The sequence below is a fragment of the Lissotriton vulgaris genome, chromosome 11, assembly GCF_964263255.1.
Source record: "Lissotriton vulgaris chromosome 11, aLisVul1.2, whole genome shotgun sequence".
Lineage (NCBI taxonomy): Eukaryota > Metazoa > Chordata > Amphibia > Caudata > Salamandridae > Lissotriton > Lissotriton vulgaris.
This window is the reverse complement of record NC_141699.1, coordinates 213,981,699-214,008,932: the sequence shown is the minus strand read 5'-3', so window position 1 is coordinate 214,008,932 and position 27,234 is coordinate 213,981,699. Positions and strand designations below refer to the sequence as shown.

General features: G+C 46.7%; 1 protein-coding gene across 1 annotated transcript in view; it reads right to left on the bottom strand.

The window, feature by feature from the left end:
• Positions 1-25,699, bottom strand: part of ANKRD13A (ankyrin repeat domain 13A) — a 464,307-nt gene extending 438,608 nt beyond the window's left edge. Inside the window, exon 1 of the mRNA XM_086943131.1 lies at positions 25,464-25,699. Within this exon, the coding sequence (XP_086799257.1) occupies positions 25,464-25,559 (96 nt within the window). The 5' untranslated portion in view covers positions 25,560-25,699. The remainder of the gene's footprint in view (positions 1-25,463) is intronic.
• Between the last annotated feature and the right edge of the window lie 1,535 nt (positions 25,700-27,234).

Genomic DNA, 27,234 nt, shown 5'->3' with positions numbered 1-27,234 from the left:
CAAAGACTCAAACCTTCATAGAAATTTTAGAGGTCACATGTTCTTGCCCACTTATTCCACCTATGCTCGGGAGTGGTAGTTTGGGTGGCCCCGCAGGCTCCATTCTGAGTGAAAGGTTATGCAGCAGAAATAGAGGGAATATATATCTTGGTGCTGGATGGAGTGGAGGTTTGTCTGCCAACATCTATGCCCGAGTGTGGATGATGATGGGTTCTATTTGGAATTGGAGAAACAACTGTTTCGGTATGTTGGCCTGCCTATACTTTGTATGGGTGATTTTAATTGTGTGCTTGATGGAACTCTGGATAAGCACCCTCCAAAATTACACACTAATCCTAACAAGACAGCTGCTATGCGTGGGGTGATTGTCTGTCTGCACTGCATTGTTGTATGACACACCCTGGAGTACAAGGCAACACATGTTACACGCCTGCAAGTGCCGTTTATAGTACGCTTTATCGATTCTTAGCCTCTGATAAGGCAGCTGCTGCTGCCGTAAAGACACACATTGGGGCACTTCCTATCATGCCACGTCCCAGTGTGGATTAAAGGCACTCTGTTCTAAGAGGAACTTAGAGAGGTGACTACTGGGTATTTTGATACTAATTGGTTATCCACTGCTACTAAGGAACTGGAATGAGATACACTGAACGTAGTGGCACGAGGGGAGTGCCTTTGTAGAGTGGGTGGTATGAGGAGGCACTTGCAGAGGGACCTTAATGAGGCAGAGGATGTACTACCGGACTGCAGGGTAGGGAACCTGCGATGGAGCTTCAGGGTGAGGCTCTACTGCAGGCCCAGTGCAGACTGTGGAAAATATGGTATAGATTGGATTGCCTGACAAGATGTGAATATCGCCAGTTGTTAAATTGGGAGGGCGACAAGTCTGGGAGACTCCTGGAGTGGGTGCTAGAGCGTGAACTCCCCCCATAGCATTGACTCTCCCCATAGCCTCCACAGGTTGGTGTTAAGTTCCTAATGCGCAACAATTGGCACCGACCAATAGATTTCTGGAAAGCATACAGCTTCCGTGCTTTACGGAAGTACAGATAAAGACAGACTTGGAGAGGCGTCAAGCAGTCAAAAATATGGCACGTTTCAAGACCTCAGGTCCAGATGGTCTCCCCGTGGAATTCTTCGAGACATTCTCTGACCCCCTAGTCCCCAGTTTGCTAGAGACCCTACAGGAGGCTAAGCGTGTGGGGGTTCTGCCACATCTATGCGGCAAGCTCAGATCATTATACTCCCTAAGCCGGCTAGGGACCCACTTGAACCTGATTCCTATCGTCCTCTATTCATGCCAGGAGTGGATACCAAAATATTCGCCAAGGCATTGGCAATGCGATTGGGCAGGGTGGTGACACATTGGGTACATGAGGACTAATGTGGGTTTGTACTGGGTAGAGGGACACACATGAACTTGCAACTGCTCTCATGTTCTGCATTCGGTGCTGGATGTTGATGTGTGGGAAGCAGTAGTTGCTTTGGAAATCGAAAAAGCATTTGATACCCTCGATGGGATTACCGGAGGGAAATCTTGAAGAGGATGGGTTATCTCTTGGGTCCGTATCCTCTTTTGCCAACCGATGGTCGGTGTGATCTCAGAAAGTATAATCATAGAGAGGGGCAGGAGGCAGGGTTTTCCTATGTCCCCACTCCTCTTCGCTTTGGCAATGGAACTGTTAGCGACCCGGCAGCGACAAGATATGACCCAGTAGGGTGCCTCTGAGGTTGGCCGTGCCCATGTCCTCTTTCTATATGCAGACGATGCCCTGCTGTATGTTCGTCACCTGGAGAGGGCAGTACCTGCACTGTTAGACGTGCTGTCCTCATTTGGAGCAGTTTTAGGGCTACATGTTAACCGCCAGAAGTCGGTTATATTCCTGCTGGCGGTCCTGGTCGGGATGGACACCGCGGCACTCCCTGCTATGGACCACTTTAGCTATCTGGGCGTATAGGTTGCCCACACCGCAGAGGGCCAATACACCCTGAACATGGGAGTGGTCCTCGCAGGCTTAGAGACGTCTATTCTGTTCTGGAATCATCTTACCCTCTCTGTTATGGGGCGGGTGTCCCTGGTCAAGTTGGTTCTATTACCCCATTGCTCTCCAGAACTCCTTCTGCTGTATACCATGGGCTTCTTTTGATCCCTAAATAGCCTCCTGATTTCCCTGGTATGGGCCGGGAAATGCAGCATGGTGAAATTGGAGGAGCTGAAATTAGTTGTGGAGTTGAGGTGCCTGGGCCTTCTAGACCTCAACCTCTATTATCTTGCAGGATTATTACAGTATGTGGAGCAGTGGTGCACCAAGTGTTCGAACACTCAGAAGGCGTTATTGGCGGATTTGGGCACAGGATGGAGCTCCGGAGATACCTCATGATATGTTCACAGAATTCTCCGGATTGCCGGTCCGTGGTCCAACAGGTCGCAGGGGCCTAGGAGCAGGCAGTCGTCCTGGTCCTAGGCAAGGAATTGTACACAAGGTTGCTCCCTCTCTGCTGGTCAATGACGTCCATCAAATACAGACAGTGACGGACCTCGTTAGGTGATTGTAGTAAAAGAGGCGCTCTATGATGACCCTCAACTACCATCATTTTAACTGACTTTAGTGTGTTATTTTACCCTAGCCTTAATGTAGGACGGTCCAGCATATGCCTGTTTCTCTTCTTTCTTGTAATCTTGCTGTCTTTCAGTGGGAGCTGTCACAGAGTGGACAGCCTTGCCAAGAGCAGAGCTTGTGGGATGTGCATTTGAAGACGACAGAGAGGTGTGGAATGTCGAAGTGCAGTGTTGTGAGCGGTGGTGCACACATGTGCTCGGTGTTTATTGAGAGCTAAAGTATGTGATGCTATAGGACATTGAGAGATAAAGTATGTGATGATATAAGCAGTTGTGCAGTACATTTATACGAATTATGTTTACTATTGGCTTTCACATGGCCTCATGTCATCTTGTTTTCTGACTTTGCCTTGCTTCTGTGTGCCCAGCAGTGCTTGCAAATTGTTTGGGTTAGTGCTTACTATTGGCTTTGACATGGCCTCATGTCATCTTGTTTTCTGACTCTGCCTCACTTAATTATGAGTTCTTACTATTGGCTTTGGCATGGCCTCATGTCATCTTGTTTTCTGGCTTTGCCTTGCTGTTCGCACATAGCTGCAAAGTGGGGAGGGCAGGTTTTTGGTCTTCACTTGTTTCTCGCTCCTCACTGACCAGAGTGAACTGGATATTATCTGTAGAATGTGCAACTCTGCCTCAAAGTCAAAATACAGGAGCTTGGCCAGCCTCCGTCTTGGCCTTGACGCAGACTGGTACAGCCAGCTCGGTTTTTCCGAATGAGAAGGGGCGAGGTTTTCTAGAAGCTTCGCCTCACGTTGAGTAATGATATTTAAGCTGGGAGCCTTCAGGGGCCAGGTGGAAGCTAGCCACAGAATAGACGTATTGCTGTGGAGGTGACGGAATTTGAATCCTGATCGAACTCCTTCCTGGGCTGGTGAAGGGCTCCCCCCAGCTTGAGTTGGCAAGGATGATGCTTATTCGATCAGTGAAGTGTTCATAGCCATTCTTATATATATTTTCTACTCTTTGCTATTTGTACATACTGTATTTTACTTTACTTGTTTATTTGAGTAATTTGATATTTTGGGAATCTGCATTTACCGATATATGTGGCCTAGCGTTCTAAACATTGCATTACTAAATTTGTGTGTATTATTTTTAAATGCATCTTGATTTGTTTTCTTGCCTTGCCTAAAGAGAGTGCTGTGTCACTTCTCGTCGTTAGGAAGTGCTGCTCAAAGTGGATCATTTAAAGGTGCAGTGGTAAATGTGCCTCCCAGGTGGGAGTGCTGGGTTTGGGTGTGGCTTATTGGTGAGAAGTCACTTTCATTACAGCGGTATGGGGGGGCATGTGTACCTTAATGGGACTTTTCTTTCCTTTGCGGACATGAAGGAGTTTTATCAAGCACCGGAGGGTCACTTTCTGCAAGAGGCAAAAATATCATGCACAACTCTCAAGATATGGACGACCTTCCCAGAAGAACCTGAGAAATTAAATACTCTGGATTTATACTATACTTAGGCTTCTCTAGGGGACTGATCATCCACATATATAAAGCCCTGAAGGTGGACTGTAGGTAGGATGTATCAAAAATCAAGCAGACCTGCCATTGCCACTTACGGAGAGGGAGTGGCGATGAGCATTTGTACAGGTCCAGGAGGTGCCAGTAATTTACGCTTTAAGCATATGCAATTTTATTATTCACAGCGCACATAGCTGACACTTCAACGCTTGTTTAGATTTGTTATTGTTATTGTTATCCAGACTTGTAAAGCGCACTGTAACCCTAAGGGGAACATCCTGGCGCTGAGATACATATGCATTGCCATCATGGTGCTGAAGAAAGCCATATTACATACAGAAAAGCTTATGCTCTTGGAAATAGCCAGGTTTTTATTTTCCGTCTGAACATCAGCAGATCCTGCATCTGCCTTAGATCAGTAGGAAGACCATTCCAGAGCCACACTGCTGCAAAGCTGAAAGCTTCTTCACCCCCAATTTTGCTCTTTTATTCCTGGGTAGTTTTACCAGGTTGTCCGCGGAGGAGCAAAGACTACGGGTGGGAACATACCAACCAAATTTGTTCTGCAACGGTTTAGGCCCAATCCTGTGCAGCTCCTTAAAAACAATACAGAGTGATTTGAATTGTATCCTCTGTAATACAGGGAGCCAGTGCAGCTCTGCCAGCGCCAGAGATGTTAACGACCGCCGTGGTCTCATTAAAGCACGCTTTGCTGCCACAGTCTGGATTCTCTGGAGTCTCTCGATCAAATACCTTGGAGACTCCAGCAGCAATGCATTGCAATAGTCCAGACGGCTCAGAATAACACTCCTTACTACTTGTGCTCGAGCCTGGATTGGTAACATCGGCAGAATCTTCCAAGTACTCTGAGAGAGAAGCTGCTCCCCACAATCTTGTTCACTTGGGTTTCTAGGGTCCGCTTGTCGTTGAAGCTCATTCCTAGATTATGTACTGTTTCAACGAGTATCAAAGGTGTATCCGTGGGGATGGGCCAAAAGCCAGTTGGAAGTGAGAATGGCACTTTGCCTGAAGCACAGCATAAAATCTCTGTTTTATCGCCAAGGAATTGCAGGGAATTAATTCTCAACCAGTGTACCGTATCTTACATACAGGCATGAAAATTTCCTAGTGAGACCGCATGATCTCCCTTCAGTGATCGAATAAGCTATGTGTCATCAGCATAATTTACAAGGCTGACATTATGTGATTTGATGACAGCAATCAGAGGGCTCACATAGGCATTGATAGTATTGGACTGATCGCAGAACCCTGGGGTACCCCATGCCTAATATCAGCAAAAACCAATTGATGGGGGAGAGACAATGCCTATCATCTATTCCCCAGATACGATTGGAACCACTTCAGAGCTACGCCCACTGCCCCTGCTCCCTCCAGTCTCGCTAGAAGGACTGCATGGTTGACTGTGTCGAAAGCGGCAGACAGGTCCAATAAAATCAGTATAGCTGATTGTCCCCCGTCTGCCCGCATTCGAAGTTAATCCAAAACGGTCACCAAAGCAGTCGCCGTCCCGTGTCCTGGGCGAAAACCAAATTGCACATCCTCCAGCTTGTTATTGACCTCCAGGAACTGGGAGAGTGCCCTACTTATCAGGCGCTCGGTGATCTTCACTGGATAAGGTCGGAGAGAGATGGGCCTATAGCTCATAGGGCATCAAGCGTGGGTTTTTTCAAAAGTAGTGTAATTAATGCTTGTTTCCAGCATAGTGGTAACAAACCACCACTCAGGCTTGACTACACAGCTGTCGGAGTATCGGGAAGAGTTTGGGTCCTAACTCTTTCCAAAAGTTGTGAGGGAGGGGGTCCATAGGGGATCCAGAAGAGTCACCTTAGGCTGCTTTATTAAACTCCTCCTCTGAGGGTAGCTCAAAACGGTCTAAGAAGGCCACCTGATCTACTGGCCTAGCCCCACCGATCCAACCCTCTTGCTTGCTTGGTGATAACCTACCATCCATCCCACCGGAGATAACCGAGTCATCCACTTTCAGCCCTTCAATGATTTTACTTATCTTATCCTCGAAAAAGATAGCAAAGCTGTCACATAAATCCTGTGTGGGAAGAATCTTATTTTTTGTACAATCTGGGCTAGCGATATCTTTCACAATTTTGAAAATACTCTTGGTGTTATTAGGAGCCTTCAGAATAACTTCGGTATAGTATTCTGTTTTTGAAGTCACAATTTCTTTTTTATAGCTGACTATTTTCTCCTTTCAAATAACTTTATCTATTTCTGCATATGCCTTCCTCCACTGTCGCTCTGCCTGTTGGCAACCCTTTTTTAGATTCCTCAGTTTTTCATTGTATCAACGCGCAGAAGGTCTGCCTAATTGTTTTATATTTTTCAAAGGGATAATCTGCTCAAGCTTCCCAATTATATGTCCACAGAAAGCTGCATAGTTCTCTTCCACCTGTTTCCTAGAATCAAAGGACCCAATAGCATGGAAAACAGGGGACATTTTCGCCCTCTTCACAAGTCCGTTCCAGTCCCTGCCTAGAAAACTCCTTTCCACCATGGTGGTAAATGCGCTCAGCCTGGGGTTAACCACCTAAAACTTAACCAGGTTGGGATCAGACCAGCCCACCGGTAGGATGTTTTCCACTCCAATGGAATCTTTATCTGCAAAAACCAAGTCCAGTACATGACCCCCCTTATGAGTAGATTCTGTGATCCATTGTGGTAGATTTATTGTGTCACACTCTCCAGCATGCCCCTATGTGGTGCGGGCCCGCAGTATTCCTACACTTGAATTGGGATTGTGCCTGATTCCAGACAGACTTGGCAGAAATCTTGCATGTGCTGCGGGAAGTTATGAGGGTCCATGTTGAGGCGTCCGTTAAGCATTGTCTCTGAGCGTTCTCCCGATCCCTAAAACTGGGACACCTAATGCAATACAAATTCCCCTTCCTGGGAATGGTGCTGACTAAAAGCCACAGCACCATACACTGGACACACCTTGCACCCCCGGGTTGGATAAACGGAGGGTTGAGAATGGGGCTTGGCTGAGGAGCGTCGTCTGCGCTCAGTTCGCACTGATGATATTGCAGAACGCAATCTAGAGGCTTGGGGGATATGTTGGAGAAACCTGCTGTCAGAAGAGAGTTCGGAAGACGCAGCAATGGTTGCATCCCAGGTAGAAAACTCCACCTTACTTACATTGACACCAGAGGCTGGTCCATGACTGACACTGGGTGAAGATTGTGAACATGGGATGTGCTTATAGGGTAAAAGGCCAGCGGCACCACTTAATATAGGAGAGGTAGCGGCCCAAGGTACGAGTCTAGGGGACCTGCATGGGTTGAGGCTGCGTGTGTATCTGCTGGATATTATTGAGGGTTAGGTTAATTATATCCCTTAATCTTACGATTGAGCAACTACAGACTAAAACCCCACACCTGCATTCCAGTTGACCCTCTCCTCAAGGTTAAACAGTGGTTTGCCCTAGAAGTCAGGGGAGATCGACTCAAGTGTATAGTTAGTTCCTGCTCTCTGATAAGAGATTCTATGGGGAATAATACCCAACTGCCTGTTGCTGCCATATTTTTTTGTTTGTTTTGTTTACGGTTACAAATTTACTTGAATAATTCATTACCATTGGAATTGTACTGCATGTTAAGCATTAACACGTGATTTATAGTGCTGCTCCAGGGCCAGAAGTATAGGCAAGTCCTGGGGCTGCTGTGATCGACTGTGATAGTAGCCTGAGTTGCACAGTGATCTGTATCATTTTTCTCATTGCTCCATGTCTATGTGCGATGACATACATGCATAATTCTGAATAAAAAATAAGTTTAAAAAAAAGGGCAACACAGATATATACTTTTTGTTTATTACTTGTATCTATTCAGGGCTGAATGCCATTAAATGTCTTCAACAGTGGCAGTCATCGGTTGCTGTAGGGTGGAGGGAGGGGGAGTGCAAGGGAGAAATAAAAAACATACACTTACCTTGAGGACCAGGCCGGTCCTATGTTGATATGTGGAAAATTACAAAAAAATGATGTACATAAGCGGCGTTCATTTGCCTTTTCCCACTCCCCTCCCTGTAAGCACCATGAATACCGTAAAATATTGACCGCATCACTCCGCCAGTAAAAGGCCGTGCCCATATGTACATGACAGCCATTTTAGGCACCCTGGCCTTTTGCCCGCTCATTAGAATCACCGGCTTCCCTTCTGCGCGTATTTGAACCCCCCCCCTCTCTCACATGCATAGACCATGAAACCCTCTCCCTCTGCGCGATCCTGCCCTGAAAGGCAACCCTCCTGCTTGACCCACGCAAACCCCCCCCATTTCCTCTTGAAGAGGCATCCTTCGCCTCAGCTGACATAGCCCTCCCCAGCTGCACCCGACTGCCCCCGCTCTCTCATGCACAAGTCAATAAGACCTCTCTCTCTCTCTCTGTGCGACTCTGTCCTTGGGAGTCACGGCCGCGCCTGACCAGCACCTCCCTTCCTTTCATGAATGACCCCTCTGTTGGTAAACCCTCCCTCCGCGATTGACTGTCCACACATGTCCGAGGTCATCGCCTAAGCCAGAAGACACTGTTTACTGCCCCTTATTGTATGGAGTCACTCCTCTTCAAAGGACCCACTATTGATCCTGGCCTCCCCACCCCCTGGGCTACGATCAGGCGCACCTATCCTAAAAATCGGCGGAACACTCAGCTGCGTGATTACCCTCTCCTCTTATCGGCAGGTCAAGGGTCTCTATTGTGAATATATGTGGGGTAGGATTGACACGAGGATTATGGGGATGTCTTTTCCTTGTTTCACAATGTCGTGATTGTAATACAGAGTGTTTTGTAAGGTATAAAAGACGATGTCTCTGCTCACTTGTTAGAGCACCTCCCGAAAGACACTGTGTTTCGTGTCCGAAATGACAGGCTCTCCTCATGAGTAATAAATCCTGTTCTTGTGACTCCTGCTTCCAGCGCCGTCTCTTTATTTGGTAACTATTCAGAATGGGAACTAAGAGGCGACTTGCGCCAGCCGTCCGGGCATCGATAGTAGTCTGGGCTCCTGTTCCACAATTGGCGTCCCAACGCGGGGTCCATCAGTGACATAAGGTCCAGTAAGAGAGATCCAGACGATGAGGTGAACATCTAAATGATCGGAGTATACCTGCCTTGAGAGGGCCCTCGTCCGGCTGCCGATTGAATGAACTTCACCGATTCTGAACGGGCCTCTCTCGAGTGACCTACTGTCCTGACTGGAATCCCACAGGAATGCTGCATAGAGTAAGAGAACGATCGGGCGCTGGAAGGGGAAGACGAAGAACTATCCGCATGGTCCGGTCCGGGTAAGATTAAGTAGGGTGTTTTTACGCCTAATTGGTAGGGTGGTTTTATCCATCTGATTGATTGATTGATTGTATTGGAATCGGTATTTGAATACTGATATTGTTGTTATTGGTTCATTTAGCTTTGGATGCTACTTGAAATATTGGTTCTCTTCTCGAGAACGAGACATTCTCTGTTTGCAAACAGCGGTGAATAGGAACGTTCGTCCCTCTTTGCAGATAGAGAAGGGTAGGTTATGCCCCTTTATGATTCGTCAGGCCTACCTTTCTCCCCACTGATTGTTTGAAATCGATTAATAATCGATTGTTGCTCTTTGAGATCTTCCCTGTCTACAAACAGAGACAAATAGAAATATTCTGTCTTCCTTTGCAGATAGCGAAGGGCAGGTAATGCAGACGTTTGTCCCCGTTGTAATCCGTCATGCCTGTTTTTCTCCCCACTGATTGATTGATTGACTGGACATTGTTGTCCAAGGAATTGTTTGTTTGAGGTATTTTCTGTTTGCAAACAACGTGGAATAGAATTATTCTGTCTAGTCTTTGCAAGTAGTAAAGGGTAGGTTATGCCCCTTTATGATTCGTCAGTCCTACCCACTCCCCACTGATTGACTATTTATTGGGGGTAGCTCACCTGGTCCGCCCAGGAGGCTACCCTAATGGAGGGACATATGCTCCCCACTCATTGGCCATTTATTGGAGGTAGCCCATTTGGTCCGTCCAGGATGATACCCTAATGAAGGGACATGTGTTCCCCTCTGATTGATAATCTAGTTCCACCCCGGACCATTTATTGGAGGTAACTCATCTGGTCCGTCCAGGAGTACCCCTAATGAAAAGGACACATAAAAATATGAAGTGATCACCGTACCCTGTTAACAGAAACCTTTAGCTCGAAACACGCTAAGGAAAAGAAGGAAAAATAAAAGGAAATCGGGCTAAGTCAGTAACCCCCTGATGAGCTTTCGACTTCACTAAAAATAAGAAACATTAGAAACAGTTCGTAATAAGAAATATAAAATGGCCAAAAGCTTGACAGCAAGACAGCCATGAGGTAGCTAGGTTCCGCTACCTATTCCTGCTTCAAACATGTCTGCCTCATTGCCCACCACGCCCAAATAACGGTCACATGGAATAGATACAAATCAATAGGTACCTACCCCCATTCCGGAAGCTCCCGAAGTGCAACAGGTCCGCGGTTACGCCCATCCGGAAGGCGAGGCCTCGATGCGTGCAGGGCTCGGCTGGCCGCAGTCGGAAGGGGAGGCTGTGGGGCGGACGGCCCGAAAATCGTAATGATCTCTCCTTTTCCCCTCTTCTGCTGCCCTGCAGGCCACGGGGGGGGATGTCTTGCCTCAGCCACCGACCCCCCCCCCCCCTCTCTCGCCTGATCCGGCTCTCATCGAAGGCCGAAGCCAAGGCGAGGACGGCGGCGCTTCTTTGCGCAATAATGGCTGCAACAACACTCGGCCCGGGATAATTGCAGGTAGCCCCGCCACATGGCAACGCCTGAGAGTGACAGGTAGTCCCGCCACACGGCAACCCCTGAGTTGCAGGTAGTCCCGCCACATGACAAGGGGGGGATGTCTTGCCTCAGCCACCGACCCCCCCCATCTTCATTGCCTGGCACGGCTGTACCAAAGCGCTGGAGCCGAGGAGCGGCGCGGGCCGCTGGAAGGGGGAGGCGGCGCGAACGAGCCTCCCCCACCTCCCTCCAGGTGGAGGCTTCCACCGACACCCCAACGCTCCTGCTTGAAGAAGGGGTCCATATCAAAAAGCGGGTTTCCTTGCCCGGGACGGGCACACGCCCTGTACTCCTCGACCTTGAAGATTCTAAAAGAGCCGGGGGGGCCGACCTCTCCACGAGGCGCCCCCCGCCCCGTCCTCCGATGGAGCCACGAGACGTCGGCGCACTCCTGCCGGCGCCAGCCTCAGGTTGGAAATGACTAAAATCCTGCAAAGATACAGATTTGTTCAGTTCCGGTGGAACACCAGAATGACCCGGTAGGAAAAGATTGTTGCCTCCCTCCCCACTTTTTGACTGATGATTCATATTGCTAGTCTGTCACCCCATTACGAGAAAACTTTTTGAACTGCCAAAAGAGGTTCTGGTCCAACCACGAGTCATTGGAGACATTCTGACTATACTGGGACCTGCTTGACCTCGCCCAAAATGGCGCCGATACAAAAATGAAACTTTCAAACTCCTTGTTCACCCGGATTGCTCAAACCTTGATGCTCCGAGATATGTATGCAGTTTTGGACAATGAAAGTAGATAAGATGGATATTGATTATGTGCTTAGAAAAGAAAGCCATGTAAGATAGATATTGATTATGTGTTGGGACAATGAACTGATTTGGGGTGGGTACTAATTATGTTTGGAAGCAATGAATTGGTGTAAAGTAGGCACCGAGTGAGCATTTGGATAATGAATTAATATTATTGAAAACTTGAATTTCTGACATGCATCATGCTCGCCCTGTAGGAAAGTTTGATACGATTTTATTGCACTGCTGTACTTTATGCAATGAACGGCCACCGACTTCGTTCCTCTTATGCACAGTTCCAGTCTGCTCCGTGGCCGGTCCACTGGGTTGTAGGCCCGTATTTGTACACCAACATTATTAATTAAAGGTATTTTGAAAAAGAAAGTATAATTGTAGCGGTTGCATTAATGAGTTTTGAATGTGTTACTACTGTCCCCAATATGAGCGAAGAATAAGCATGATTAAGGTTGAAGGTTAAAAAGGCCCGATATTTAGCGGCTACATTATGTGTCACAGGCAGCCGGAAAAGTGTTTTAGACGCCCTTAAGCGACACCACAGAAATGCCACCTGACCACCACCCTTGCACATGACCTAAAAGGCCACGATCAAGTGATTCATGTAGATACGCAGACCATCGATGATTATCTATCTAACACTACGGGTCCCTCTGGGCTTAAACGCTGAGATGGTAGAGAATGCACTACGTGGAGATAGGTCGAGTATGTGGTAGGTAAAAACATTTTCGGACTACTGCATGCTGATGTGCTTTGAATGCTGCCCCCACCCCCTTCTTCTCCTCCCTTCTGCAGGTCGCGTCGGAACGTCGGCTGAAGTATGGAAGAGCGATGATCGAACGACCGACGAAAAGGGAAGGAGGGGATCTGAGCATAGTACTTATGTTGACGAGTTTTTTAAAGACGTAGACTTAGACATGACTGTTCCTCCTTAGAACGTAGCGACTGGGAGGATGGACTGACATAGAAACTTGACGGGTACTGTATGACGGAAATTGACTCGAATTAGCACGTTAGATAATGTAACTATGACGTTTTACTAGATAGGGAAAGGACAAAGAAGAGTCCTGGGGTAAGGGTTACCCAGGCACCACCCGTCTGGGAAGTTAGGAATGTTATTGATGTTCGAAATGTACCACCTCCTTCTCACACTCTTATAGATATAACCAAGCTGTTCGACTGTTCTCCTGATCAATACCCTCTGTTGCCTCAGCCTGGAGAACTTCCCACCAAAGGAAGAAACTCAAAAGTGGTTTAAGATCCAACCGTGGGTAAATAGCCCGACCAGGTTAATTTCTGACCGGCTGACCGAGGTGTAAGTATTGGCAATCGAGAACGCTCGCAAAAATAGCAAGCAAGAGGAAAAAGGAGGAAAAGGTAAAAAGAGCTCAGCTCATAGATAAATAGGATATTAAAGATACGCAGGATGCAAAAATAGATCTTTTTGGCCAATAATTGTTTTATGTTTTGTCGTGAATCTCTTATATATGTAATACATGTACTGTCTTCCTTCGTCTGAGTTTGTGCGTATGTACTGTAGGGGTTTATGTCTTCCCTCTGTTTGCGTCTCTCCGTTACCTGATCCTTGCTGTTCTGTGTTGTGAGCGCACTAAATGACCTATTTTCGTACACGTCTCTCTATCTCTCTCTCGCTCTCTCCCCCTCTATCTATCTCTCTCTCTCTCTCTCTCTCTCTCTCTACATGTCATACGTGTACCGAATGGCTCGTTTAGATTGCGGACGACTCTCACTCTCTATGAGAGTCTGCCTATTCCCTCTTCCTTTTCATGGTAAAATTGTGCCTTGCTGGCACCAGTCTGATTGGATATTTATTGAACGCGAAGGTGTTCAGCGAAATTGACCGAAACTAAAATGATTGTATCTCGCCATATTACTACCTCTCCTTTCTGCAAAATGAATGAACTCGAATTGGCTAAGAAAGGAAGGACAGGTAAGACGACTAAGGTCCCCCAAATTTGGCCTTTTATAGGGGAACTATATGTCAATGGCACCCTATTTTTTAGTTCATCAGAGACGAACGCCAACGTCTAGATTGACCCCCAATGCCCAGATTGCCCCACCCCCTTTGCACCCATGCGCGAATGCCCGAAGCGTCCCCACCCCACTTGATTGACCCCAGCTGCTGTCCCCGATATATACATGATGACCATGAGTAACTGTCGTCCCTCGAGAAAAACTTGTTTTACCCTGACTCTCGATGTTAGCGCCCCCGCCCTGTTTGAAAGAGTTAGCCAGCCTTGAAGGGAAATGTTAGACTGTTAAGGCTCGGGTTTGGAAGACAAGTCTCCGCTGGAGGTTCCGAAGTGTTGAATTTGATGAAATACGCAGTTGATAGGAGTCTGATTTCTCTCCATTTGTGTCATGAATAGACAATGAATAAACTTGGCATGAACTCAGTAGGAATGCCGACATATGCACTGCTTGGTAATAAACTTCTGACTGTGACCGATGAGCGTATCTCCCAAGTGCGTAGGATTGAGGGAGGAATTCACATGCATAAATGTCTTCTCCTGCCAGTTCTCTAAAGCTTGTTTTGTACCTATTCAAAGATATACGATCGCCGGAGAAGGGTCGGACGTGCCGTACAGCCTGGCTGCAGATCTTGAGACACATGTGACCTCGACCAAAGGTGGAGCTGCAGAGCAACAAGATGCGGGACGAGACAGAAATTCCAGACGTGGAAAATGAAACTTGACGGGCTGCCCTGAAGCCCTCCGTCTGTTAACCCACGTGTGCCTGAAGTCTCCGTCCCCCTTTTTTGGGCCCGATCGATGGGCCTGCCTGCTTGTTATCCTTTGCTCCCTTGGTCCCTTTGGTGTGTCCCAGGAAATCTGACCCCACTCCGCCCTCTCTCCTATCGACTATTTGAACCACACACCCTCTTTTCCAGGTGACTTTTTGCCGAAAGGAAGAACAGCATTTAGATGGAAATGGGGTTGTGCCACGGAAATATAGGTGCCGAGCATAAGGCGCCACTAAAAGGATTGGTTAGGGAACAGGACTGTGGTCTAACAGCAGAGGACAGACCTCACCTTGCAACGCGAAAGGTTAAATCCGAGCTGGACCTATAGCTCCACCGCAGGTGCTCAACAGCGCCAACTAAAGGACACGGACTAGAGCGTACCAGTGATGGCTCACTGCTAAAAAGACACTGTGACGAAGAGATCTTGTGTATTGAACTGAATTCCGCCCTCAACTACTTGGTCAAAATGTTCATTGGTCACATTTTAAAGTCAGAAGCATTTATGCTATGTAGTACGTTTGAATGTTAGGAACTCAACAAATGCAATTTCCTATGTGCTGCATTCTGCCAATCACATCAACTGTCCATGATTATATGCCATATGTTAGTATTGACAAATGCTAATTCTTCAACCGCACCTGTTTATATGTACCCCCATCAATTAGGAAAATGAACTTTGCTATGTAAAAAGCGGCGACTGTGGAAAATTACAAAAAATTGATGTACATAAGCGGCGTTCATTTGCCTTTTCCCACTCCCCTCCCTGTAAGCACCATGAATACCGTAAAATATTGACCGCATCACTCCGCCAGTAAAAGCCCGTGCCCATATGTACATGACAGCCATTTTAGGCACCCTGGCCTTTTGCCCGCTCATTAGAATCACCGGCTTCCCTTCTGCGCGTATTTGAACCCCCGCCCCTCTCTCACATGCATAGACCATGAAACCCTCTCCCTCTGCGCGACCCTGCCCTGAAAGGCAACCCTCCTGCTTGACCCACGCAAACCCCCCCCCCCCCATTTCCTCTTGACGAGGCATCCTTCGCCTCAGCTGACATAGCCCTCCCCAGCTGCACCTGACTGCCCCCGCTCTCTCATGCACGAGTCAATAAGACCTCTCTCTCTCTCTCTGTGCGACTCTGTCCTTGGGAGTCACGGACGCGCCTGACCAGCACCTCCCTTCCTTTCATGAATAACCCCTCTGTTGGTAAACCCTCCCTCCGCGATTGACTGTCCACACATGTCCGAGGTCATCGCCTAAGCCAGAAGACACTGTTTACTGCCCCTTATTGTATGGAGTCACTCCTCTTCAAAGGACCCACTATTGATCCTGGCCTCCCCACCCCCTGGGCTACGATCAGGCGCACCTATCCTAAAAATCGGCGGAACACTCAGCTGCGTGATTACCCTCTCCTCTTATCGGCAGGTCAAGGGTCTCTATTGTGAATATATGTGGGGTAGGATTGACACGAGGATTATGGGGATGTCTTTTCCTTGTTTCACAATGTCGTGATTGTAATACAGAGTGTTTTGTAAGGTATAAAAGACGATGTCTCTGCTCACTTGTTAGAGCACCTCCCGAAAGACACTGTGTTTCGTGTCCGAAATGACAGGCTCTCCTCATGAGTAATAAATCCTGTGCTTGTGACTCCTGCTTCCAGCGCCCGTCTCTTTATTTGGTAACTATTCAGAATGGGAACTAAGAGGCGACTTGCGCCAGCCGTCCGGGCATCGATAGTAGTCTGGGCTCCTGTTCCACAGATACTCCTTCTCTCCTGTCTCCGACTACAGGAAGTACGCAGCCAGGCTCCCTCCCCTAAGCCAGAAGCAGGCCCAAGGCTCCCTCCGCTAAGCCAATCACAATGCTGCAATGCAGCGTTGTGATTGGTCTGTGTGCTGTGATGCGGCATTCAGCCAGGAGCTGGAGGGGTGGGCATATTCTCCATACAGGCTGTAAGGCATCCTGCATGGAGAACAGGGAAGTGTGTATGTTAGAACGGGGAGGTCTCTAGTTGGCAGGGGTAGGCACCACTGTCCAAATAGGGACCCTTGCTTCTAGTCAGGGTAAGGAGGCAACACTCTATAGATAACCTCTGCTCACCCCCTTGGTAGCTTGGCACAAGCAGTCGGGCTTATCCAAAAGCAATGTGTAAAGTATTTGTACCAACACTCACAGTAACACAGTGAAAACACCACAAACTGACTCCACAACAGTTTAGAAAAATAAAGGTATTTAATCTAAACTACACAAGACCAAAACGACAAAAATCCAACATACACAGTTTAAGAATATGGTTGCAACAGAGTTCTTAAGGTTCTTAAGGTTAGCAATAAAATTATCCACAGTTGCGTCACGTTTTAGCCACAGTCCATTTGTTAGCGATAAAAAGTTCCAAGCACAGAAGCTGTAGCGGTGAAAAACAAGCAATGCGTTCCTCCTGAGACCTTGGGGAGGCGTTAGCGACAGCCCCGCTGCAGCAGCGGGCGTGTTGCAATGAATCCGGTCTGTATGGGGAGGAAGGCCACTTGTATGGATTCCGGTGCGTAGATTCTGTAGGAAGTTTTCTCCTGCAAAGGCACGATGCGATGATTCTCGGGTGTTGCGACGATCTCCTGGCGACGATGCGCGGTCAAGCGGCGATCTTTCTCTCGCAGCTCCTCGATGCGATGGCTCTGCAACGATTCTCGCAGCGATATGATGAGATGATTTCACCCAGCAATGACAGGCTCTGCGACGATGTTCGCAGCGGCGGAAATCTTCCCGCTAACGAAGGGTGCGACGTCTTCAGGCAGCGGCGACAGGCGCTGCCACGATCTCAGACTTCGTAGCGGCGGGAATTTTCTCGCTCGGCGAGGATTGCAATAAATTTTCTGTAGCAAAGCCTGTAAAAGCTTGATTTCTAGCTCCCCAACACAAGTACAACTTCCAGAGCCACCACACATGGGCCAAGCACTCCAAGAAGGACAGAGCTCTCTCAGCAGAGCTCAGGGAAGCTGGGGGTGAAGTCCTTTTGTTCCTGGGACTTCAAAAAAGGGAGCCAGCTCTTTGTTCCCTTTGTGCAGGAGGGCTTTTAGCCCGGTCTGAACCAGTTCTGGGTGTTCCTTGAGCACTTTGTGTTCCTGGCTTCTCCTTTCCTTTCAGAGTGAGGGGCAGGGTCGTCAGCCGCCCAGCAGGAGGCGGAGCCAGCATTGTGGAAGGCAGGCACAGCCCTATTCAGGCCCAGGTGCTATCTCCTCCCACCACTCAAGTTGCAAATGCAGTCATTCAGCCAAGGGCTGACTCAGCCAGCCTCCAAGGGAATCCCCAGCCCCTGTCACTCTCAAACCAGACAGTCAATTCACAAACAGGCCATGGCACACAGAAAGGTCAGACAAGAGAACAGCAACTTTCTAAAAGTGCTATTCTCAAACACAGGAGTTAAAAACCACCTTTCCGAAAATATGTGTTATTAAATTCTGAGTTCAGGGATACCAGACTTTTATGTCCTATCTTGCTCTTATGGGAAGATATGCTGGTAGCCACTGTAGCCAGCATCCCCCGTGATAGCCTATGGAGCAAGATAGCCTTGCAGCAGTGAAAAAACGAAAATGGCTTAATTCACTACCAGAGCATGTCACCTGCACAAGTACATGCTCTACCTTTCACATACACTGCACCCTGCCCAGGGGGTACCTTGGGCCTTCCATAGGGGTGACCAATGTGCACAGAAAGGGAAGGGTTAGGCCTGGTCAGTGGGGACACTGACCAGGAGGACATGGCAGTTCACAGACTGCACACAGGCACTGTGGTGGCAGGCCTGAGATACCATTGTAGGGCTACTCATGTGGGTGGCACAATCAGTGCTGCAGGCCCACTAGTAGCATTTGACATCGCCCGCCCTGGCACACTCAGTGCACTTTACTAGGGACTTCTTGGTGATACAAATATGCCAATCAGGTATATCCAATTACAATAACAATTTACACAGGGAGCACTTACACTCTGATACTGATCAGCAGTGGCAGAGTGTCCAAAGCATCTAACCAGCAAAAACGAAATCCAGCACAGCATCAAAAATAAAGGAGGTAGAGGCAAAAAGATAGGGGGAAACCACGCCAAGGATGCCAGGTCTAACAGTGCATGACTAGTTTGGGCGGCCCTCGAGGGCTGACCAAACAGTCATTGCGCACTTAGGAGTGGGCAAACAACTCCTCTCCTGCCCTGCTCGGTGAGAAGAGCCGCCGTGCCCACTCACCCGCCCACAAAGCAGTACTCATCAAGAAGCATAAAATGATAATAACTTAAAGTTATTATCATTTTATGTTTCTCTTCTTCACACTGCTTAAAAACAGTCGGGCGACGCTCCTCCACCATAGCGGAGGAGCCACCCCTGGATGTCTTCAAAACGCCTGTAACAAAAAAAACTTGAGGGGAGACAAAAAAAATAGTGCAGTGACATAGGAGGAAGAATAATGCATTAAATTGTACTTGTATTCCAAGTAGTGATGATGGGAAAAAGGTCTTTAACCTCTTATGCTTCAATGACTCTGCTCATCTGCATGCTCACCAAGCACGAACCAGTATGTCAAAGTCTATACTCAATGATGAAATTGTGAACAATACCAGCAGATTGCTGTTTAGTCAAACATCTTTTTAATCAGTGCGCTTTGAAGCTATCTAAAAATAAGTGTACGTTCCCAGTTCCTCCTTAATACATAAATCAAATCTCACATGGGGATTAGTTTACACAACCTCTGCTGTAAAGAGAGGTAGCTTCCAGAAAAGCACTGTGCCTGTGTCAAAAGCATTGGCTGCACAATTCTGTTCTTCCAGCGACAGCTGGAATTATTTCAGGTTGGCATTTTCATGATCCACCTTCCAGAAAATGCCTGCTTAAGAGTGAGCACTGTTTTCAGCCGTTGAATCAATTTCAGTCCTGAGAATGTAAGAATCATCACTTGATCCAGTGTCTAGTCCTTCACTAACTAGAAGCCCAAAAACTCTGTCAAGGATTGACATGTTCTTAGCAGTGTAGCAAATTGCCTACTATTAAGCAAATCATCGACAAATCAGGGCATGGGTCTGGCTTGGCTATCAGAGCCTGTGCACGAGCTGAACCCTAGAAATGACATGTAAATCACAGAATATCACGTAAAATATGTCAAAGTCTCTTCAACATTCAAGAAAGCATTGGCAAAGCCAATGGATCTCGTCTATGTGAAAGCTATTGGCTTTTCCCATGTCTTTTAGCCATGTTGTAGAGTAGCGCGACTGCTCTACAGCATAGCTAGAAGTCATTGTTTTTTTAACCTATAAACGTTATTTTAAAAAAATAGCTACGTCACTGGGAGTTAAAAATAAGTGTTCACATTGCTTTTTTAGGTCTCACCTGAGCCAGCACATGCGCTGCTCTGGCGAGACTTTTAGTAAGTGGGCTTCAGAAAATGCTACCATGGCTGGCCTAGAGCTCATGGTTACGCACTTACGAGCAGAGGCGCAGGCGTCATCTGGCTTTCTCCTCGCTCTCCCGCATGCACGCGCCTCGCTCTGCCTCTCTGCTTTTCTAGCGCTACAACTCCCTCCCCCTCCCTCACCACAGAGCGTGTCTTTCAACTTGTTGCGCGGCCAATGCTTCTTTCTTCTCCGTTCCGCCTTCTCTGCTCTGTCAGACACTTCCTCTGTTCCGGTCTCTTGTCTCTCCTAGCAGCTTCCCCTATCCCTTACAGAGCTCCGGCTCTTGCCTGCCTCTCTCTCTCTCTCTGAGCCTCCCTGCTCGTCTGTCTAAACCTTTAGCTGATTTCCTTTGGCAGATGACATGTCACAGGGTTTTAGCTCCGCCTTTTAAAGCTGCCCGTTTCCTTCCCGCCAACTGTCCAAAGCTGTGGGCACTGGGCTGGTGAGATGTGAGAATGGAGGCGATTGTATGCCAGGGGCGGGACTGCTGTGTCGGCCGTGGGCATGTGAGGCGGAGTTGGGACTCTGGGAAACCTTTGTGACAGGCTTTAACATCGACTGAATGCAAGTGAAAGACAAGACCGTGCACGAGCACAGCCATTGGTCCTCCTCCAACTTGAATTTAAACTGGCATTAAAAGTAAGCTTTACCATTAGCTTCCGAGGCTGGTTCCTAGGACATCAACGCACTTAATGTCAGGGGTAGCAGGTGATGCACCGTTTCACCCCGATGACGTCTCAGGAATGACCCCTCAACTATTCAACAGTCTCATGGTTACTGATGAAGTGCCACGTGAAGGTGAGCTAGTGTCCTTTGATTTATCAACATTGAATATTTTGAACAGGTGCAGCACCGAGACTGGGATGGTGAGAGCATTCACCCTTCAGAAAGCTCCTAAAGACCTGGATTTTTAACCTTTCTGACGACTACTCCAAAGCAGCCATCTAACCCCCCTCCTTCTCTAGGACTGGTCATCCAGGATCTTCAGCGCCAAGATGCTCCCTCCGGAGCGAACGTTGAGCTCTAGAAATACCCTCACAAATATCACAAAATAACAATCTTGGAATGTTGCTCAACTCTTCAAAACATTGAATGCTACTACCTACTGCAGCACACTATCAGGCACGAAATATATATAAAATATGCTCTCTTTTACCGTGTCATACTACTAAAGTCTTAATGAATTAATTTGTGCTTTGTAAATTTGATTACTGCAACAACCTGCTCGTAGGTCTACCTCATCTTTTCTTCTCTCCATTTGACAAAGTATTTATCTTTGCCACCCGAACTCTACTTAACCTCCTCAGGCATGCTGTTACCACATTATTTCCACACAAATTCAGGTTACACTAGTTTCAAAGTATGCATCTGAAATCTTAACTCACTACATAAAACCCACACTAGAAACCTGCAATTGGCTAACCAGAATCTACTGGTTTCCCCTAGATCACCTCATGCAGCCACATAAGTTCAAATCTTTTACCTCCTTGGTAAAACTCAGTGTTACTCACAGCCTTCTGATATCTGGCCTAGCGGCTTACTCGCCCAGTTTAAAAATACCCTGTAGAATAGTCCTTCATGGAATCAGAAAGAAGAGTAATAACTCGTACTACAATTTAAATGTCACGTGTGAAACAAACTGTATGTACATTACCGTCTGTAGTCGCTGTTTATACGGCTCACAGCAGCCCCGCCGCGCGGCAAATGCTGGTTTATGTGAGATACTGGATTTCCTTGCAGCAGTGATCTCGCCGTCTAATGGCATTGTGGGGACGTTGGCCAACTGTCGCGATTTAGACTGACCTTCAACCTCTTTCTTCATGCTCCCACTTGTGTGTCTTCTGTCTCTGTGTTCATTTTATCTCCGTGCCCATTCTGTCTGATTAGTATGATTCTGTCTTTCTCTCCTACTTCCCTGTGAACTTTCTGCTTCTGTGTGTTGCCTCTGCTCCATCAGTCTATTATCTCATGTAGGTTCTGTATGAGCTCCTTGTGTCTGCCTCTCGGTGCCCTTTATGTGTGTCTCTTTGATTTATGGAGCCTCTCTGTACCCCTTTTGTCTCGCAATGCTGCTTCTCTCGTTCTAAGTCATTCTATTGGTTCTGTGCCCCTTCTGTTATTCTGTTCACTCTCCGCTTTTTACGTATTCAGCCTTCATTTCTTTTACGTTTCTCTGTTTCTTCAGTCTTGCAATGCCCATTCAGGGGTCTCTTTTCAGCCGTTTGATTTCCTGCTCTTATCTCTGCACTCTTTTTTAACTATGGCCCTTTTTTTTCTCAGCGCCAGTCTTTGTCACTGTGCCCTTCTTTATGTCTGTGTCCCGTCTTACGTTATATACCCCTTATGCTTCTCATTGTCTTTTCTTTTGTTCTGTGCATCTTCCTTCACCTTGTCCTTCTTTCTCCATTTCCGCTTTTCTGTCTCAGTGCCCATTTTTTTCTCATGTCTCTTCTGAAAAGGCACTGGACAAAGGAGCACTGAGAGGAAGAAGGAGCGGAGACAAAAGGCCCTACGTTTGGTCAGTTACGCGAGTTTAAGCTATTGGCATTGTAAATGACAACGCCTTTTATTTATGTTTTTAAAACGAAAACAAAAATAAAAAGCTTTGTTATTTGCAATGTCAATAGCTCAAATGCATAAATGCGAGACCTATTGCATTGCAATGCTTGTTTTAAATAGCTTTTAGTCATGCTTCACGGCAGCCATGATGCTCTACAGCATGGCTAATAGATACTGGCAGAGCCTATAGCTCTCACATAGATAAGGTCTTTGGTCGACTGCATGCATTAGAAGTACTGAATAACAACTGCACAATAAAGCGTTTTTTAAAGTGAAACCTACAATTGGTATTTTTCAAGAACTAGGCAGATCCCTTGCATCCTCACAACGAAGCACCAAAGCCATACTTACTTAGCAGGCACTATACACTTAACAGCTCTGTCCAGCACCACGCTAAAATACCAGAATAAACATACTATGCCTAAACCATGGGACGCATATGCATGCCAGCATATATATACATTAGCAGCACAACAATGCATCATAGCTACCTTCCTGAATTGTGATGCACAAAGAGCACGGTGGTTATCTATTAGGTACTATCTACACATAGTTGTACTTTATATGCCTTGATATGAACAGAAATTATGCCCAATAGCATGTCATTAGGATCAACTGCACTAACACACACATAAATCATTTTTGCATAGGGTAACATAGAAGTGATAAAACACTGTGGAGGGAAGAGAGGGACATCATGACACTTTCTAGGCTTCGCCCTGAATACCTCATGGACTCTACACTCAATAATTGACATAAATAACAAATAGTGGTATTAAATAGAAAGTGGTATGTTAGTTGGGGTGGACTGATGTCCACCACATGTAATAAAATCACAATCATGATATGTCCAGTCAAAAGTTTCAGTAATTTAAACCTGAACAGAATTACACCGAATGTGGCTTAAAGCTAGATATTTACCAAGAAATGGGGATATGTGGGATTAGGTGTAAATCTGTTAAATAGTTTTTTGAGAAATTATGCTTCAAAACTGATAGATATCTGGGTGGTTAGGCTTGCATGCAACTTCAAATAATATAACGATTGAATTGGCTGAGGGGGCTTTATTTCCCATTGGCCACCTGGCTCTCACGCTGAAGCTCACGCACAGATTGGGTGGTCGCACATTGAAAAGAAAGTGATGTAGCGGCCCTCATCCCAAACCACAATCTACTACTCTCTCCAATGCACAACCCCATTTCTCGCCCGATACCTCTCTGAAAATATACTCTACCTCCACTTTCTGACTACTATGATCCATAAAATAACCCCTTTTATACTCTTATCTCCCCTTCCCCTCCCTTGCATCATCTCAAACCTCCTTTACTATTCAGATCTCCCAAATTAGCCTTTCTAAACCATTCCTTCTTATTCCCCCCATTAATATCAAACCTGCTCCTGCTGCTATGATCGCCAAATAAACACTTACTAGACCCTTCCCTCTTCTATCCCTCCACTATCCTTTTCAATCCAACTAACAGACTTCTATGTTCACCGCCCAAATTGATTTCATATTTTGCTACAATATTTCCCCACTAGTCCTGCTTGGGTTCTGGTGTAGCGTGCTACTCCTCGAAAAGCGCTTTGATGCTTCATCAGGGGTACAAAGTGCTATATAAATGCAAACCTCTCTGTCTTCTATTCCTCCACTATCCTTTTCAGATCAAATAACAGACTTGCATTTCCACTGCTCAAATTAATGTCAATTCATAATACTAATACAGTACTAATCCTTTTTGGGTTCAGGAGTCATGTACTACTCGTCTAAAAGCGCTTTGACACCTCATCAGGGGTAGTACGCGCTATATAAACACAATTACAATTAAATCAAAATAAATAAGGGATAAGGTGGCAGGGTAGGGGCACCCTGTCCCCCTTGTGGGAGTGGTCCCAAATGGTGGAGTCAAATAAAAAAAATAAAAAACGATCTTGTTTTGCCGCAATCCCGCAGTACTCTTGTGGGAGCCAGTGCGAACACTTGCGAGACTTGCACTAGTTAAAGCAAAAGTCCAACGGAAGGGAACACCATTTTTTTTATAAAAGGGGGAGTCTCTAGTGAAAATTCACCAGTTATAGGTAACTGAGGTAACTGTAACTCACGTCCTCACCATGCACTGCTTATGACTTCACATATTACATCACTCGTGATATGTTCTATGACATCATTTAAAACATCACTGATGACATCACAAATTTCATAATTTAGATCAACATTGTGCAAGGTGGGGGCCCAAGTTATAGGTACTTCAGTTAACAATAACGTGAACTTGTGTTTACCTTAATGTGAAATGTTATGTTTAAACCTGACATTTTCACCCAACTATAACTTTAGCCTTTGTTTTTTTAAGTAAATACATACATAAAGGGGGGGAAGGGGAGATATGTTACGAGCGCTAGTGTTGTCAGGAAGTGATAGGTAACCTCTCTTCGGTGCCCTTATGGCTTACGGCAGGAGGGCAGTGACAATATTGGGGTATACCATAAGTAAGATGTTAGTAAGGGATTGGAAGCCTATAACCATGCACCGTTTAGTTGCACTGGCTGGACGAATTAACTTAACTTAACATGTTGAGCCCTTATTAATAAGAGCACGACAGCGAGCTTTTAACAATGGGTTGTCAGAAGAAGCTTTAACCCACTGTCGGCCGGCAGTCACCATTAATTATCTGTGTCGAATCTCAACGGTGGCTGCCTGCAGTGGCTATTAATAACCAGCTTCTAATGAAGGGTCGCTCTCATGGCTTGCATCGAGAAATGTCGGTGGTCGCTGTATGTGGTGTAACCTCTGTGTCATATGCTGTCACTGGCGGCTCTCGGTGGTCTTTTTCAGCGATGGTGGCTCAACGTGGAGAGCTAACAGTGGTATCTGTCAGTGCCAGGAAGTGCCAGCGGTGGCTTAATGGCATTCCCCAGCGATGGAAGCTCGATCCGGTAAGGTCCCTGGAATGTTTTAAAGTGTCCTAAGTTGGCATTAGCCTGCGGTTTCAGTTTGAAAGACTGCCATGCCTGTATAACTAATGTATATCGTACCTTTCCATCAAGCTCTCTTTCCAGGTTAACGAAATCATTGTTCCACACTAGGATGTGCAAGGGAAATCTGCTCCGGCACTCAGCTAAGGTGTACATCCTGCTCCAGTACCATGGGGTCCCGCAGACGTCTGTCAATTTTCTTCGCAGACAGGAACTGAGACTGTCACCAAATAAAAACACAATACACCGGCTCCTCGGTTACTGCTACATCCAGCATAAAAACAAAGAAAGGACACGGGAGGTAAGCAACCTCTGGAGCATAGAAACAAAAGACAGACACAAATTGCGGTCCTCCTATAAAAACAAAAAAAAGACAGTTACGAGAAAACTCTTGAATACGCGCCGGGGACACACAGGAAAGAGAACGACGCACTTTGTAAAGAACAAGAGAGTGCAAACAAAAATAAGTTTTGGGAGTTAGAAAAAACCCCAAATAGACTGCACTGTCAATATTCACTTTGTTATTTTTGGTTTTAAAAACGTGTTCGTAAAGCTACGTTTGATTTGATTTTGCATATCTACATTTAAGTAAACTGAAATCAGATAATAATAAAGATAAAGCGATCTCATCAAATCCTTGACGTTTTTAGGTCTCGCCTGAGCCAGCGCATGCGCCACTCTGGCGACACATTTAGTAGCTACTTTTAAAAGTGCTACCTTGCCGGCTACTAGCTTGCTATTGCGCGCACAAGTGCGAGCGTGACGTGCACAGCTGCCATCTGGCTTCTTTCATCGCACGCATGAATGCCCTCCCCTCCCTTCTCCCATTCCCTCCTTGTCAGCTTCTTGCCTCTGCATGCCTCGGGATCACTTTTATCAGGGTGGCGTGAATGCCCTCCCCTACCCCCTCCCTTCTCCCACTGACTCCTTGTCAGCTTCATGCCTTTCCATGGCGCGTGATTTTAGTAGTTTCACTTTCATCATTTGCAAACCATGTCTAAGCTGTAGACTTTGACGGCCGCGCGGCCATGAGAGTGGGTGTTTTATCAAGTCATCTTCCTTATATGCCTCACTTTCCAGTCTCGCATGATGTTCTCAAGCAAAATGTGCTTCTGTGCAACTCCTGCGCTTCATGATACTGTCTCGCTCTGTGTGCATTTCCATCCCTGCCCGCGCCGATCTCATGTTGTTCTCAAGCAAAATGTGCTTTTGTGCAATGCCTGCGCTTCATAATACTGTCTCGCTCTGTGAGCTTTTCCATCCCTGCCTGCGCCGATATTGCTCTCTTTCATCCCTGTGCTTCTGCTCTTTTCCTTATAAATGTATTGGTAGCACAAACTCTGGCCAAGGGCATTGACGCACTTTACGCCAGTTACATTACACAAGGTCGCATGAATTTTCTTTCTTGCTGGTTTTGGTTCTCTACATTTTGTATTGCCCCAACCAGTGGTGCCCCTTTTTGCAAAGGCCCGCACCTTAGGTAGGCTGCCGGCATGCTGGGATCAAACTTATCTGAGTGTCAACGTACGTTTCTTTAACCCATTGTTTTCTTTGCATGGCTGCTTGCACTCCAAGGACCACCGCTGCTTCCCCAGAGCTCTCGCACGTCGCATAACAAACTCGCTCTCCCATTGGGCGACCCCCTTGTCACATGACATTGAAAACCTATCAGGGCTGGTGTTCGAGAATGTGCACTGCCTCTACCCCTTATCTGCAGTTAATATCCGCATTTTTGAAAGTACTAATTGGTTCCTTCATGTTAATTCGTAAAAAGGTACAATGCTGAAAAACCAACCCGGGCCGTAATTCTTCTGTACGTGATCGCTGCAAA